We start from the raw sequence: 15973 nt of genomic DNA on the forward strand, positions 1-15973 counted from the left end.
CTGAAGGTGAAAGCACCATCATCGCCTTGGGAGCAGTGTATGTCAGTGGGAAGGTTTCTGAGACCAAAAGACACCAGTTGCTCTGTATTCTTAGGTAGCCTCCTTTCCTCCCTGAGCTTTGTTTTCTTTAGAAAGAGACTGGAAATGCCGTAGGCTTTTCCATCTGTAATTGTTCCCCCTTTTTTGGTTCTTGATGTCACATCTGTAGCAGTGCTACTCAAAGTATGGTCCACCAGTCTGCAAATGATGTTACTGGTTGATTAATGAAAGAACGAACTTGAGCCAGATCCTAATCACAGTGTTTCTCTCAGCTGATTTTGTTGTGGTTATGCCCCACCAAGCGAAAGACTCTGGTGGACAGAGTCAAAAAGGCATGTTGAGTAGGCTACTCAAGGAGAGAGAGGTGTTAGCTCAGTAGATATTTCAGTAACACACTATTTCCAAATTGAATTTAGAAGTTGCTTTCTAGATGCCAGCACGGATCTTGTCAAATGATGACTGTGTCTTCTTTTATTCCCAAAGGGCTCCTCAGTCCCCAGAGAAAGGAAGCACTGCAGAGACTAAGAGCAGAAATTGAAGTTTTAACAGATTCCTGGTTAGGAACTGCGTTGAAATCTTTACTTCTCATCCAGTCCAGGTATGGAAATGCTTTTTCTAGGTCTCATCCTCTCAGAGAGATTCTTTCTCCCACCCTGGTCCAGGATAAGGCCATTCCTGAAAACAGGCTGTGGGGAAGGGCGAGAGGAGTTCAGTGATGCAGGCTAGAATTCATAGGTGAGAGGCAAGGCCATTTTACTCTAACAGCATGCCTTTGAATATCTTTTTCTTTTCTCTGACTTTTTGCTCACAAAATTATACTCAGTAACCCAGAGTGTCCAGCACTGGAGGTGGATGGGCCTGATAACATTGAAGAATACATGGAGGAGACTTTACAGATACCCTAAATACAGGAAGCTCCAAAGAAATGTAGCACAGCCTACTCCGGAAGACAGGATTCAAAAGAAAAAGGGTACATTAAGCAGATTAAGGAGATTTGAGCTCAAAGCTTAGAATGGGAAATAAAAATATAGCCTTATTCGTCCCTCCTTCAAAGCAAGAATTCCACACGTACAGCCTAGTAGAGTAAACAGAAACTGACACCCACGGATGGATATCTGTGAAGGGAAGGACTTGAGAAAAGAATGTATATTCTGACCTGTGTGTTGCCGTTGTGTGACGAGCAGAGAGGACTGAAGTCGGATCTCCTGTAAGGGCTGAGCTGCACTGAGATGAAGTGCCGCTGCAGCTGAAAGCCTCGTCATGTTCCTGTAGTGTGGTGTCAGTGCCGTGGGCTCATGGCGTTTGCCAGCAGTGCAGTGAGCTAGAATGCAAATGAGGTGAGAACAGGGTGCTGCTCTGTGTCCACCACAGAATCTCTGCCTTCGAATTTGGAAGGTGAGTAAACCTGAGCTGGAGCAGGAGCTGAACGTTGGCGCTGAGCAAATGCCACACCAGGAGCTTTGAGGTTGATTTTGCACAAGTAGATCCTACAGAGAAGACTCATTTAAGTTCTTGTTCCCAGATTGGTTTGATTTCACTTTTTTATTGTCTTTTTCTCCCTTGCAGAAAGAATTGTGTAAATGTTCTGATCACTACAACCCAACTGGTTCCAGCTCTGGCCAAGGTTCTCCTATATGGGCTAGGAGAAATATTTCCTATTGAAAACATCTACAGTGCTACCAAAATTGGTATGGCATCAGTTTTGTTTCTTGTGACTGGCCTTACAGTAATACTTGCTACTTAGGATGCTCTTATTATTTACCAGTCCTGCTGTTAGACACTTTACATATGGGTATATCTATAATCCTCTGTATTCTTCTCCTGACATTACTGATAAGGCAGTTCAGGTTGACTCAGGACTTCGCAGCTTCACAGGATTCAAATCCAAGTCTGTCAGACTTAAAATGTACTGTGCTCTTTTCTTTTCCATTTGAAAGAACATAATACCTAGTTTAGAAATCTACTTGTGCCTCATTTCAGATTTATCTTTCATAGAGTGCTGCAGTATAGTATCATCAAAAAACACCAGATTAAAAAGACTAAGTAAGACTATGTACTTTAAAATGATTAAATCCCTCACACCTGTTAGGACGGTTGCTATTAAAAAAACAAACAGAAAATAACAAGTGTTGGCAAGAATGTGGAAAATTTGGAACCCGTGTGCACTTGTGGTGGGATTGTAAAATGGTGCAACTGCTGTGGAAATCAGTACGGCTGTTGCACAGAAAAATTCAAAATTGAACTGTCAGGTGATCCGGCAGCCCCACTGCTGGGCATATAGCCAGAAGGATCCAAAGCAGATCCCAAAGAAGTGCGTGCAAGCCTTTGTTCATAGCAGCATTCTTCTCAAAAGCCGCAAGGTGGAAGCAACCCCAGATGTCCGTCAAATGAATGGATAAATGAAAGGCGGAATATACATACAGTGGGATAGTAGCCAATCTCAAAAGGGAAGGAAATCCTGTCATATGGGTACTTCATGTATGAACCATGAAGACATTATGCTAATAAGTCAATCACAAAAAGATAAATACTGTATATTTCCACTTATATATAAGGTTCCTAGAGTAGTTCGATTCATAGAAACATAAAGTAGAATTGCGGTTAACAGAAGCTTGGGGAAAGGGGAAATAGGGAGTTGTTGCTTGGTGGGTATAGAATTTTAATTTTGTAAAATGAAAAGCTCTGGAGAACTGTTGCTCAACAATGTGAGTACACTTATTATTACTGAAAAATATATTTTTAAATGGTTAGAAAAAGAAAAAAAAATGAGGACCAGGATAGTGTCCTAATTCCCCTGCTTATTAGCTCTTCAGGAAATTACTATATCTCCTGAGCCTCAGTTTTCTCATGTAGGATGAGAAACTACCAGAGAGGTTTTGAAAATCAAATCAGACTGTGTATAAGAAGATATTTTTTATTCGCTAAAAATGTATTCAGTACTAAATATATGAAATAGACTTCCCTGGTGGCTCAGATGGTAAAGCGTCTGTCTACAATGCAGGAGACCCGGGTTTGAGCCCTGGTTTGGGAAGATCCCCTGGAGAAGGAAATGGCAATCCACTCCAGTACTATTGCCTGGAAAATCCCATGGACAGAGGAGCCTGGCAGGCTGCAGTCTATGGGGTCGCAAAGAGTCGGACACGACTGAGCGACTTCACTTCACTTCACTTCAAGTACTTGATAAGTATGTGCTGAATTGATAAACTAATTGGCACCAGGCTTCCCTGGTGGCTTTAGAGGGTAAAGCGTCCGCCTGCAATGCAGGAGACCCGGGTTCAGTCCCTGAGTTGGGAAGATCCTCTGGAGAAGGAAACGGCAACCCACTCCAGTACTCTTGCCTGGAAAATCCCATAGACGGAAGAGCCTGGGAGGCTGCAAGTCCATGGGGTCACAAAGAGTCGGACACGACTGAGCGACTTCACTTTGACTCTTTTTGACTTTCTATAAAACCAGCTTGTTCTGCTGAGAAGGCAGCACACTCTAATCGTATGTGCTGTACAAGGTCCAGTGACAACTGTCTCCTGCCCCCTCCAGACGCTTTAGTCTGTGTCTACAGTTCCTGCTTCCCTGTCGAAGCAGAGGAGACAGCTCTAGTGTGAAGGTGAACTCTAGGTATCAACTAGATTAAAAGGTGTCAGGCATTGCCAGGGCACTAGGAATATACCCGTGACAGAATCCTCTGTCCTCATGGGACTTACCCTCAGTCAGTCGTGCTAGAATAATTGGTTTTCTGTATGGGGGAAAAAGCAGAATTGGATTTCTTCTTTATGCTATTTGCAAAACTAAAATTCTAGGTGGATTAAAAATGTAACATGAAAAGCAAAACTTGCAGTTTTGAAGAGAAATATAAAACTATCTGTATGACCTTGAGGTAGGGAGGGATTTCATTTAAGAGAACCCAAAAATAGTGTTTAAAAAAAACAAAAACAGGAAAAAAACGATCATTTTGGTTGCATGAAACTTTTATATACAGTGAAAGATGACATAAAGTGACAAGCCAAGTCACAGACTGAGAGAAGATATTTGTAATACATGTACTTGTTAATTAGTAAAGAACTCCTACAAATCAATAAACAACATAATGTAAAAAAAAAAAAAAAGTAGGCACAAACCTTGTAACAGCCAATTTGCAGAAAAAGAAACCCAAATTGTTAGTAAATGCATGAGAAGTTTTTTGACCTCGTCGATTAAGGATCTGCAAATTAAGAAAATGCACATTAAAATGTGATACATAGCCCATTTATTAGGTTGACAAAAACTATTTTGAGGGTCTCAGACTAGAGCTACGTACCGAATTCTGCCCACTGCCTGTTTTTGTAAAGTTTTATTGAAACAGAAGCCATGCTTGATCATTTCCATAGCTGCTTTCACACGACAGTAGCAGACTTGAATAGTTGCAACAGAGATTGTATGACCCGCAAAGCCTAAAATATGCCAGCTCCTTCCCTGGAGTAATTCTCATTTGCAAAAGGAGGTACATGTAAGGACTTTTTTTTATGCAGTCTTATTCATAGTAAAAGATAATGAGAAACAGCAGGTAAACCTGTCTGTGAACAGAAAATAGACATGAAACAATGGAATACTATAAAGCCCTTGTAAGTAAGCTATATGTATCCCTAAAGATTAGTATTAAAAAGTGTTGAACACACAAAAAAAACACATTGCAAATAGTATGTACAGTATGCAAAATTTACATAAAAGTAAAAAAAATTCACAATAATAACCATACATTGTTTATAGATATATAGACTCATGGGGAGAAAGGAGGAGGAAGAATAGCATCAAGTAGGCATACATCAGAAATTTCAAATTGTATGATCTCATTCTTATTTCTTTATGTATATGATTCTTTTTACTTTTGGCTGTGCTGGGTCTTGGTTGCTGTGTGGGCTTTGCTCTGGTTGCGGCCAGCAAGTCTCCTCTGTAGTCGTGGTGCTCGGGCTTCTCATTGCAGTGACTTCTCTTGGTGCGGAGCACAGGCTCTAGAACACAGCCTCAATAGTTGTGGCGCGCAGGCTTAGTTGCTTTGCAGCATGTGGGATCTTCCCAAACAGGGATTGAACCCATGTCTCCTGCGTTGGCAGGCAGATTCTTTACCACTGATCCACCAGGGAAACCCTCATTCTTACATATATTTTTTTAATCTAAAGCAACTCTAAAGTGTTAGGGTTTGACAAAGCTGGGTTGGTGATAGGTATACAGGGATTTGTTTTTATTGTTCTTTTGTGTGTGGTCGAATTATTTCATTCACAAGGGATTTGACAGGGGAGATATATCTGAAACCTCCCCTGCAGATTTTGCTCCTGCTGCCACTGCTTTACTGTGCCTTTTGAAAGAACTCTGATCACTCACTTAGGTTCCCACACCTGAAAGGTAGATTTCTGTGGTGCTTGATGCGGCTTCCTGGCACTCAGAGGCTCATCAAACTAATGGACGTGACTTTATTCCTTCTGACAATAAGTGTGCTTATTTGGTGATTTTCTCATTTCGTCCAGAGCTCATTAGCTGAGCTCCAGTGGTACCTGACACCATGGTAACCACAGTGAGAGGCTTGCGGCTTTCCTTCACAGAGCTGTAAGATGAGAGTGGGCAGAGGAAATGTTTGTTCAGTTCCTCTGAAATTATTTCAGAACTGCAGTTCTCTGCACAGCCACTCTGTGATCTGGACGTTAGAGAGAATTCTCAAGATCATTTCTGAAAATGGCAACAGTGTTTCTAATAGAGGAAGCCCAGGAACTTGAATCTTCTCCACAGGCCTGGGTGTCTTGCAGTTATAGCTTCTATTGCTTGACATTTGGTAAGCTTACCACTCATTGGTCTCATCCTCCCGAACAGGAAAGCTCATCTCTAGGATTGCTTTAAAAGTATAAAATGAAAGTGTATTTACCAAGTATGTTGAAATTATTTTTTCAAATGGCTACTACTTTACTCTGAGCTGTTAATAACTCATTCTTAATCCTTTTAAAGGAGATATTCCTAATTGTATTTCTTCCTTGATCATTGCAGGCCAGGACAATGAAACCATCTCAGTGTCTCTGTCTTCTAAATATAAGACTTACCCTTTGTTAGGTCTTCGGAGAAATTTCTAAAATCCTACTGATTTAGGATCCTACTAAAAGTTTTTTCTCTAAATTGTAAATTTGACTGTGGCTCTAGCAGAGGTTGGATTAGGTAGTAAGGACATAATGGTTGGAGTGGGATTAGACACACAACTTTTAACACTTAATAAGAACATAAATTAACTCATTATTAGTTGAATTACTTAGTGCTTAAATTGGGGCTGAAGATCTGGACTAATGTCATCCCCTGAATCATTTATGAAATTAATATGTATTTACTCAGCAAACATGGTTTGAATGCTTGATATCAGTGTAAGGCGTGACAGTGCTGTTGTAAAGTGGGAGCATTGAAAAGGACCCAAGTGCATCTAAACCAAGCCTTGTGTTGAGTGGGAGACTGAAGCCCCTTGTGTTAAGAGTGCACTAGAGTCTGGTCCAGGTTTGAGGTGCCCCCTGAGCTAGGCTTGTCACGGACTTGGGAGCTGCTCAGCTGTACCACCTAGGACTTCTGAGTACGGGTGTAAGGTTCTTGTTACTTATGTTGTAGTCATCTGAGATTTGTATATTTCCTATAGTTGTATATTTTATTACAACAGTTTTCCAGCAGATGGCATTCAAGTGCCTTGAGGAAGAGGCACCTTTTTCTTATTCACACAGGAGCCCTGGTGTGAAGTCAGTCACTTGAATCAGGAAGGACAAGAAGGTTAATGGAGCAGAATGAAAAAAAGAAGCAGAGTTAGGGCCTTGCTTAACTGAAGAATATGGCAGAAACAGAAATAAAGCCTAAGAGATGGTGAAGGAAGCACAAGAGAAATAATTTTATTTACTTGTGCAAGTAGTGTCTTTGCCACAGCAGTGTTACGTGTGAGCGTTTAGATTTAGATGTTGGTTCCAGGTGGGATTTGAGCTCTGATACATTACTGTGTTTCCAAGAACTGTCTGCAGTGGTTTTAAATCGCCCATTTCCCAAGGTCACTGAAAGTGATCCAGGATCTCAGCTGTAGCTACGCAGATGAGGGAGGGAGTTCCAGCTGTGACACATGTCGGTACTCTGGCTCCTCCCCTCCTGAGAGACAGAGGCCCACGCCTAGAACTATTTCTCTAGGAAACATAGAGTTGGAAGGAAATGCCTGTTTGTTCCCAATTACTCACCAGGAATCAGGGACTTCCTCATCTTTTTCTTTCACTAATAGTTTCCCCTCAAAAATCATCCTTTCTTCATGGCACAGTGACCAGAGCCTAGACTTAGAGTCAGAGGCTCAGAGTCTAGCTACTGGCTTGTTTGTAATCTGGGGCAAGTTTGGGTGTATTTCCATCTACTGAAAGAGAGGATGGATCTCATCTCACCAGATTATTTTAAGCGGAAGAATTACTTGAAAACTGCTCTGTATGCCATGAAGTCCAGGAGCTGTGGAAGAGGGAGGAAGCGTGCACAGCTCCCACACTGTGTTTATAGAAACCCCCACGCTAAGATCTTTGGGACTTCACCCTCACTGCTAAAGAAAGAACCCAGGGAGCCAGTGCCTAAAAAGTCTGCGGTGTGAATGGAACAGTTTCACATTCTTTGGGCAGAGGGCCTGCTGGCTCTCCAGCTGCCGCCCTGACTTTGTCTAAGCACAGGCAGGTGAACCGAGCATCATCCCTTTTCTTTGATATTGAAGAAAGAAGGAGTATCTTAAGAGGAAATGTCTTTTTCTTATCAGGTAAGGAGAGCTGCTTCGAGAGAATTGTGTCGAGGTTTGGAAAAAAAGTCACATATGTAGTGATTGGAGATGGACGAGATGAAGAAATTGCAGCCAAACAGGTAACCAGGGCAAAAAACATAGTCTATATGCGAATACATTGAGCAATTAGAAGAATCCTAAAACTCGGAAATAGCGATCTATTGGGCATTTACACTGTTTTCCCTTCCTCTCCCATTTTTTCTTTCTTTTTTAAAAAATGTATTTGGCTGCGCTGGGTCTTAGTTGCGGCATACAGGGTCTTTTAGTTGTGGCATGCAGACTCCTATTTGTGGCTTGTGGGATTTAGTTCCCCGACCAGGGATTGAATCCAGGCCCCTGCATTGGGAGCATGGAGTTTAAGCCACTGAACCGCAGGGAAGCCCCCATTTTTCTTTTGTCAAAAAAAGCAGAAGGGTCATTCCCCCGCCCCCACCCCGCCCCGTGCAGTTTTCCTTGTAAGTTATTAGATCCTCCCCTTTTCTCTCCTCCCCGCCAGGCTAAAAATCTTAAAATGTTTGAGCCCTCCTACAAGGAGCCCACATAATTAAACCTGATGTTGGCCTCATCTTCATCTTACAGGGCAATGCTTTCTCAAGAGGGTGAGACTCCACTACCAAAAAGACCAATCATTCAGACTTTCCTAGGGTTTGGATTCTCAAAACACCAGTGCAATCAACTGGGAGTTGTTTAGAGAAAGTCCTGCCTGCTCCTGAGCCCTGGAAAAATTATCCCGATGTTAACCTCCTTGCTAAGCACTCCCAACTCCAGGTCATCCCTTTTTAATACAGGGAACAGCAGATGAAAAAGTCTTGGCTATGAAGATATGTTCACATCTCATTGCACCCATTTATTAGCTCTGTGACTTTGGACAGCTTACTTACTCTCTTTGAGAGTCTACATCTGCTAAATGGACCTACAGAAGTTCTTTCCCTCTCCACCTCAGTTTTCTTCCAGCAGTTTCTTAGACATGGAGGCACTGGGTTGCCAGCTAGAACCATCTGCCCTGATTTTTTTCCATCTAGCTAACACACAAACCTTCGGCAGCTGTTAATGAATTGGTAGTCAGTGGCATTAATACCTAATTATGTTTTCATTTGCCACTCTAGATAGCAATTCAAGGACTTTCTTCAGGGGTTTGTTTTTGGTTTTTTTTTTCATATGTTATCTCCAAAACTTTAATTTTAAAGTGCTTGTTGCCCTCTGGGGAACTCACTAGTGGATGTAGGCGCTGCTGCTTCTTGGTCTAAAGAAGGGAATGGGGAAGATAACAACTCAAGTATTATCAGACTTCATGTCTCCAAGTAAATGCCGTAGGCTATAGCCAGTGGCAAATGTCTTAGAGCTCCATCCAGGTCAGTCTCCTCCCTGCGAGGGATCTTTTCTGCAGCTTCTTTGCCAGACTTTCTGTCAAGTCCTTGCTTGAGTATACCTGAGGATGAGGAAACTGCTTCTCAGGTATCCTGTTCCACTGTGGAGTCGTTCAGGTTCTTAGAATGTTCCTCCTTCCATTGAACGTAACATTTCTCCTTTGCTTCCTGGTCTTAATCTCTTACTGCTGAGCACAAATCGTCTTCCTCTCTTTTTTCTTTTTCTTCTTTTTCGGCTGTGATGGGTATTTTTGTTGAAGTGTGCAAGGGCTTCTCTGTAGGTGCGATACATAGGCTTCTCTTAATTGCTGAGCACAGGCTCTAGAAGGCACAGGCTTCAGTAATTGGAGCATTTGGGATCTTAGTTCCCTCACCAGGGATCGCATTGGAAGATAGATTCTTAACCACTGGACACCAGGGAAGCCCTCCTCTTCTGTATATTAAAGACCTTTAAAAATACTATATGTGAGCAGTAGGCTTGAAAAAGCACTGAGCTCCATGCTTAAAGAACTGTGTTCTTGGGACTTTCAATATTCCAGGTCACTTGCAACCAGTGTGAACAAGATGATTAGTAAAGCTAACCTCCATCGACTTGATAGAACATGTTTTCCACAACTCACGTTTTTCAAAGCTTTTCTTTAAAATGTGGCTTCCAGAATGGCACACAGTATTCTGTACATGACTGATCACCTAAGATAGTGGGATTATTATTTCCTTTTTTTAAAATATAAATTTACTTATTTTAATTGGAGGCTAATTACTTTTCAGTATTGTATTGGTTTTGCCATACATCAACATGAATCCGCCACGGGTATACACGTGTTCCCCATCCTGAATCCCCTCCTCCCACCTCCCGCCCCATACCATCCCTCTGGGTCATCCCAATGCACCAGCCCCAAGCATCCTATATCATGCATCGAACCTGGACTATTATTTCCTTGATCTCTATGTTGTGCATCTTGGTCATGAACAAGATTTGGGCCTGCAGCTCTGCACCTAATCGAAAATAGACTATTTGTAAGAAAATGTTCAGTTCAGTCGGTCAGTCGTGTCCAATTTTTTGCGACCCCATGAACTGCAGCACGCCAGGCCTCCCTGTCACCAACTTCCAGAGTCCACCCAAACTCGTGTCCCTTGAGTCGATGATGCCATCCAACCATATCATCCTCTGTCATCCCCTTCTCCTCCTGCCCTTAATCTTTCCCAGCATCAGAGTCTTTTCAGATGAGTCAGCTCTTCGCATCAGGTGGCCAAAGTATTAGAGTTTCAGCTTCAACATCAGTCCTTCCAATGAACACCCAGGACTGATCTCCTTTAGGATAGACTGGTTGTATCTCCTTGCAGTCCAAGGGACTCTCAAGAGTCTTCTCCAACACCACAGTTGAAAAGCATCAATTCTTTAGCATTCAGCTTTCTTTAGAGTCCAACTCTCACATCCATACATGACCACTGGAAAAACCATAGCCTTGACTAGACAGACCTTTGTTGGCAAAGTAATGTCTCTGCTTTTTAATATGCTGTCTAGGTTGGTCGTAACTTTTCTTCCAAGGAGTAAGCGTCTTTTAATTTCATGGCTGCAATCGCCATCTGCAGTGATTCTGGAGCCTAGAAAAATAAAGTCAGCCACTGTTTCCACTGTTTTCCCATCTATTTCCCATGAAGTGATGGGACCAGATGCCATGATCTTCTTTTTCTGAATGTTGAGTTTTAAGCCAACTTTTTCACTCTCCTCTTTTACTTTCATCAAGAGGCTTTTTAGTTCTTCTTCACTTTCTGCCATAAGGATGGTGTTATCTGCATATCTGAGGTTATTGATATTTCTCCTTGCAATCTTGATTCCAGCTTGTGCTTCTTCCAGCCCAGTGTTTCTCATGATATACTCTGCATATAAGTTAAATAAGCAGGGTGACAATATATAGCCTTGATGTACTCCTTTTCCTATTTGGAACCAGTCTGTTGTTCCATGTCCTGTTCTAACCGTTGCTTCCTGACATGCATACAGGTTTCTCAACAGGCAGGTCAGGTGGTCTGGGATTCCCATCTCTTTCAGAATTTTCCACAGTTTATTGTGATCCACACAGTCAGAGGCTTTGGCATAGTCAATAAAGCAGAAATAGATGTTTTTTTCTGGAACTCTCTTGCTTTCTCAATGATCCAGCAGATGTTGACAATTTGATCTCTGGTTCTTCTGCCTTTTCTAAAACCAGCTTGAACATCTGGAAGTTCATGGTTCACATATTACGGAAGCCTGGCTTGGAGAATTTTGAGCATTACTTTACTAGCGTGTGAGATGAGTGCAATTGTGTGGTAGTTTGAGCATTCTTTGGCATTGCCTTTCTTTGGGATTGGAATGAAAACTGACCTTTTCCAGTCCTGTGGCCACTGCTGAGTTTTCCAAATTTGCTGGCATATTGAGTGCAGCACTTTCACAGCATCATCTTTTAGGATTTGAAATAGCTCAACTGGAATTCCATCATCTCCACTAGCTTTGTTCATAGTGATGCTTCCTTCCTAAGGCCCACTTGACTTCACATTCCAGGATCTATGTGAAAATGTAATATTACAAAATAATATTATATTAATGCTGATTTCTTACATGGGTCATCTTAGTTGATCTGAGTATCCTACATAGTATCTAGAACAAGTATATCTCAAAGCACAGAGTTACCGCTGAAACCTAATTAAAATCGCTCACATATGTTAAGTGTATACGAAGTCCTTACGTGCATGCGCAGTCGCTCACTCATGTCCAACTCTTTGCAAGCCACGGACTGCATGCAGCCCACCAGACTCCTCTGTCCATGGAATTTTCCAAGTAAGGATATTGGAGTGGGTTGCCGTTTCTTACTCCAGAGTATCTTCCCGACACTGGGATCAAGCCCGCGTCTCCTACATTGGCGGGTGGATCCCTGACCGCTGTGCCACAGGGGAAGCACAGAGTCCCTATACATATTTGATCAGTGTAATGACCTTACAGTGTGGGTGGCAGTAGGGAGGGTTCCAAGCACTTTGCGGAGAGGTCTGTGGAGGAAGGGGTATGGATGAATGTGAGCTCCCAGAAGAAGTTGAGTTAACCAGTTACCCCTGCTCCCCTTCCAGCACAACATGCCCTTCTGGAGGATCACAAACCACGGAGACCTGGTGTCCCTCCACCAGGCTTTGGAGCTTGATTTTCTCTAAAAACTGGAATGAAGAGCCTTCCCCATGAGCTCCTTTTCACTCCTTGAAGGGAGCCGGAGACCGGAACCAACTGGGAATTCTCTCTCTCTTTCTCCATGGAATGCTGGCGAGAACACAATCAAAACCAACAGCTGCAAGAGATGAAGCTGATTTTGCTATGCGTGAGCTGCAGCCCCGTGTTCATCCTCGCACAGGAGCGGGAGATAGTTGGATTGAGAGAACAATAGACTCACCGCAGCTACAGTGCTTTTAATTCTTCTGGTTTTTTGTTTGTTTGTTTGTTTTATTTTGTTTCAGAAAAATGAAGAAAAAGAAAAGGAAATCCTTGGGGCAGAGTTACACTCTGCATCCATGACCAGATTGAGAACTGCTGTTAACTTGTGGTGATAGGATAAACGCAGCAGACGTTTATAATAACATCTCTTGCAGTCTTTGTAATCTCCTTAGCTGTAGAACGTACTCCCAGTGAATGTATATGTTATTTTTATAGGTAAGGGTCTGGTCTCTCTGAAGCAGATTCCCCTCTCCCTTTCTTTTCCTAGCAAGAAAGGGTTGTGTAAAGTTTCCTTGGAAAATCGTAACTGAAATGTCTGAGATACCTCTCTGTGACAGTAGCACCTCCTTAGCTGCTCCAGTGGTCTGCTTGCGAGGCTGGGCTCCTTCCCGCATTTCCACCTCCTGGTTGGCTAAACTGTAGGGCCTGGGACACTGATTAATTTTAGACTTTGCTATTTCCCATCCTAGAAGCCTTAGTCCCCTTCCCAATCCCTCTCCCTTTTTGACCAAATGGCACAACCCTAGAAACTCTTCTTAGTAAATTTTCAGCCTTCAGCTTGACTCTTCGTCAAAGCTAACGAGGGCTTACCTTCAAACTGGAGAGAAGACCTAAGGCTTCTTAGGAATTTCCACTTCTTTGGCCCTTGAAACAGGAAGATTCCAACTTTTCCTCCTGCAGAGAAGCGCCCTTCCCCAGCAGAGGCCATCCCTACCGGGCCTCCCCCTTCTTAGTCATCAGTGCCAGGCTAGTCCACCCTCTGCACCTCATATCCACCCCCACACACAGCTCTGGCCAGTCCCCAGGCTTTGGACCCAAGTAGTCAAATCAAGTCTGAGAAAAGGCCCATAACCGCATTTTGGCCAAAACTACTAAGGGATTTGACTTCATGCTCTGAATCCTTTAAGCCCTGTGAGTGGTGTCCTGGGCATGTACCCAGATCTCGGCCTGAAACTGAAGACCAAATGGCTGTGATCAAAGCCCAGTTTTCCCATGGGATCCGCTTCCCACTTCTCAAGTCCCTTTCTAAAATGGGAAACTCAAAAGCCAGAAAAACTCACCTGATTTAAATGAGGTTGTAGATCCCCTACGCCATGCCTGAAAACTCAACCATGGGCCAAATGCAGGAACATCTCCCAGCCTGACCTCTGGGAAGTTGGGTGGGTGCCCAGACATGAGTCACAACCTTCAGTCCAGCTGTATTTGTGGATGCCCCACCCTCCATGAGCAGCCTGGGCACGTGCTCAGGCCGCATAAACTTCCTTAGAGCTCAGGAAGTTTAGCCTCTCCCAGGCTGCATGGAGAGAGGTGATTATAAGTACCTCAGAGAGGTGCAGTCTGGGTCCTTAGCAGGTGGCATCCTTGACCAACCACAGCCATCACTGCTTACACTCAGAGGTTCAGCGTATCCACTTGGGGATGCTCCCAGCACAAAAGGGGCCAGATTCCCTCTAATGCCAGATCACCCAGAGGAAGGCTGGTGTACACATTCCTTCAGAACGGACTGAGAGAGTGCTTCGTAACTCAGTCGTAGGGAAGAGGTGTTTGGAGAGGAGCTCAAATCAGTGCTTATCACCAAGCTGCCTCTTCGGCCTGTTTCCTTTGGACGGGGGAGGATATATAGCCTGAGGCAGACCTGCTTGGTCCGAGTTCACCATAGCTGCCCAGATGCTGCTCTGTCTTGCTTGATACTTGATCTTAGCGTGCTCTAGGGTGCATGGTGGATCCTTACTTCCAGGCCCCTCCACGCCCACCCCATCCTGCCAGTAGAGCTGTTGGTTTCTTGCCCTGCACATAGGCCACCCGGTTGGTGCTGTGCTTCAGGCTGGTGAGACTGCAGAGCGGTCCGCGCATCATGCACGCAAGTACACACGCACACACACTCACACACTTTCCTCTGCTTGCCTGCTGGGAACTCTTTGTTCCTAGAGTATGACTTGGGCCTCCTTTTTCAATGGCCTTTTCCCTCCTGCTCTGACTGCACAGCTTAGGTCTTTACAAAAGGAACTTGAAACTGGCTAAGAGAGGTGAGGACGCTCCCTGGGCAGTGCCGTCTTTGCTCTTTTCTGGTTGTTCAGAGGGCAGACAGAAAATGGGAGCTTCCTGGCTCCTCTTTGCCAAAATGAATCATCCAGGGAACCCAGTGCTCTTCAGTAAACCTGGTTTCCTCCATAGCACAGAGATCCAGAGAGGAAAGCAAGTGGGCAGCACAGCAAGCTCTAGGAGGCTGAGGTCCAAAGGACACTATGGGTCCTTTTCATTTAGGGGGAAGCCCTCTACTAGAAAGAGTCCCCACCCGATGAGTCCCTTTCCCAGCTGGGCACCATGGGTTCTATAAGATGGGTCTGCACGTTTCATGGCGAGAGCTGGGCCATCTCTAGTAAGGGATCTGGAATTGTCAGCCGTATCCTGGGTCTAAGAGGTGGTTTTCCTTTCGAATGTAAAACTGACTGTGCCTTAGCATCACCCTGTTCGGTGCCCCTGGGGCACCAGGTGGTGGCCGGGAGAGTGGATGCCTGCTCCAGATCTAGATGCCTAGTGGGGCTTTTATTTGGTTTGGGTTATTTCTGTCTTCTGCTCTGCAACTGGGGGGAGCAAACCTAGAGTCCCAGGAGACTTTGTGCCACAGCTTGTTCGCAGTTTACACAAACTTGTTCGCGTTAAAGATCCAAGCAGAATCTGATGGGCCAACTCCAGCTGCAGCATATGGAGCTTCTCAATGTTCACTGCCTTGAATGGGTGTCAGTGCCACTGAACCAAGGGGGAGAGGGGTTAAGGGGTGGAGCCGCACACTCCCTCTCCCTGGGGGAGTGATGGCTGAAACCATGGGGTGGTGAGCTTCCGGCCTTCCTCTCCTTGCTCCTGCAGAAGGGGGCATTAGGACCCCTCTTAAGCCAAGCTTCTGTTTCTCACCACTAAATCAGTTTCCCTTTTCAGTCAAAAGTTGAAACTCCCCAAATACTCAAGCTGTAGAAGCCAAATCGAAATTCTTAGATTTTGAAATATCTTAAGATAACCATGAGACAACATCTAATTCTGGCCCACCTCTGATCAGCAGGCCCTGTCCCTTCCTCTCCCGAGTCAGAGAGCTCTAGCACACAAGGTTACTTGGCTAGTTCCTAATGCACTGATGGGAGCCATCCCATTAAGGACGACTTCTACTCAAAACATGACCCTCTGGACTTCAGGTGCCTCGTTTATCAGGAAAAGGCATTGATTGGATATATTTATGTGACTGCGGGCATTTGTGGCTGTCGAGTCCTTGACCATAATGTTATATGTAATGGGAACTATCTTATAAACTTGAAAAAATAAAGTTTTTATTTTCTA

At 44.0% G+C, this 15973-nt stretch overlaps 1 protein-coding gene across 11 annotated transcripts in view; it reads left to right on the plus strand.

Moving 5' to 3' along the window:
- EYA3 (EYA transcriptional coactivator and phosphatase 3) overlaps nt 1-15973 on the plus strand; it is a 96663-nt gene extending 80690 nt beyond the window's left edge. For 6 of the 11 annotated variants that reach the window (XM_060408498.1, XM_060408503.1, XM_042242345.2 and 3 more), the window contains 4 exons: nt 523-637; nt 1606-1727; nt 7802-7902; nt 12289-15973. In XM_060408498.1, coding sequence (XP_060264481.1) covers nt 523-637; nt 1606-1727; nt 7802-7902; nt 12289-12369 — 419 coding nt within the window. In that variant the 3' untranslated portion in view covers nt 12370-15973. The remainder of the gene's footprint in view (nt 1-522; nt 638-1605; nt 1728-7801; nt 7903-12288) is intronic. The other 5 variants (XM_060408499.1, XM_060408511.1, XM_060408515.1 and 2 more) reach the window with 2 other exon arrangements.

Source organism: Ovis aries, chromosome 2 (genome assembly GCF_016772045.2).
Source record: "Ovis aries strain OAR_USU_Benz2616 breed Rambouillet chromosome 2, ARS-UI_Ramb_v3.0, whole genome shotgun sequence".
In the NCBI taxonomy this organism is placed as follows: Eukaryota; Metazoa; Chordata; class Mammalia; order Artiodactyla; family Bovidae; genus Ovis; species Ovis aries.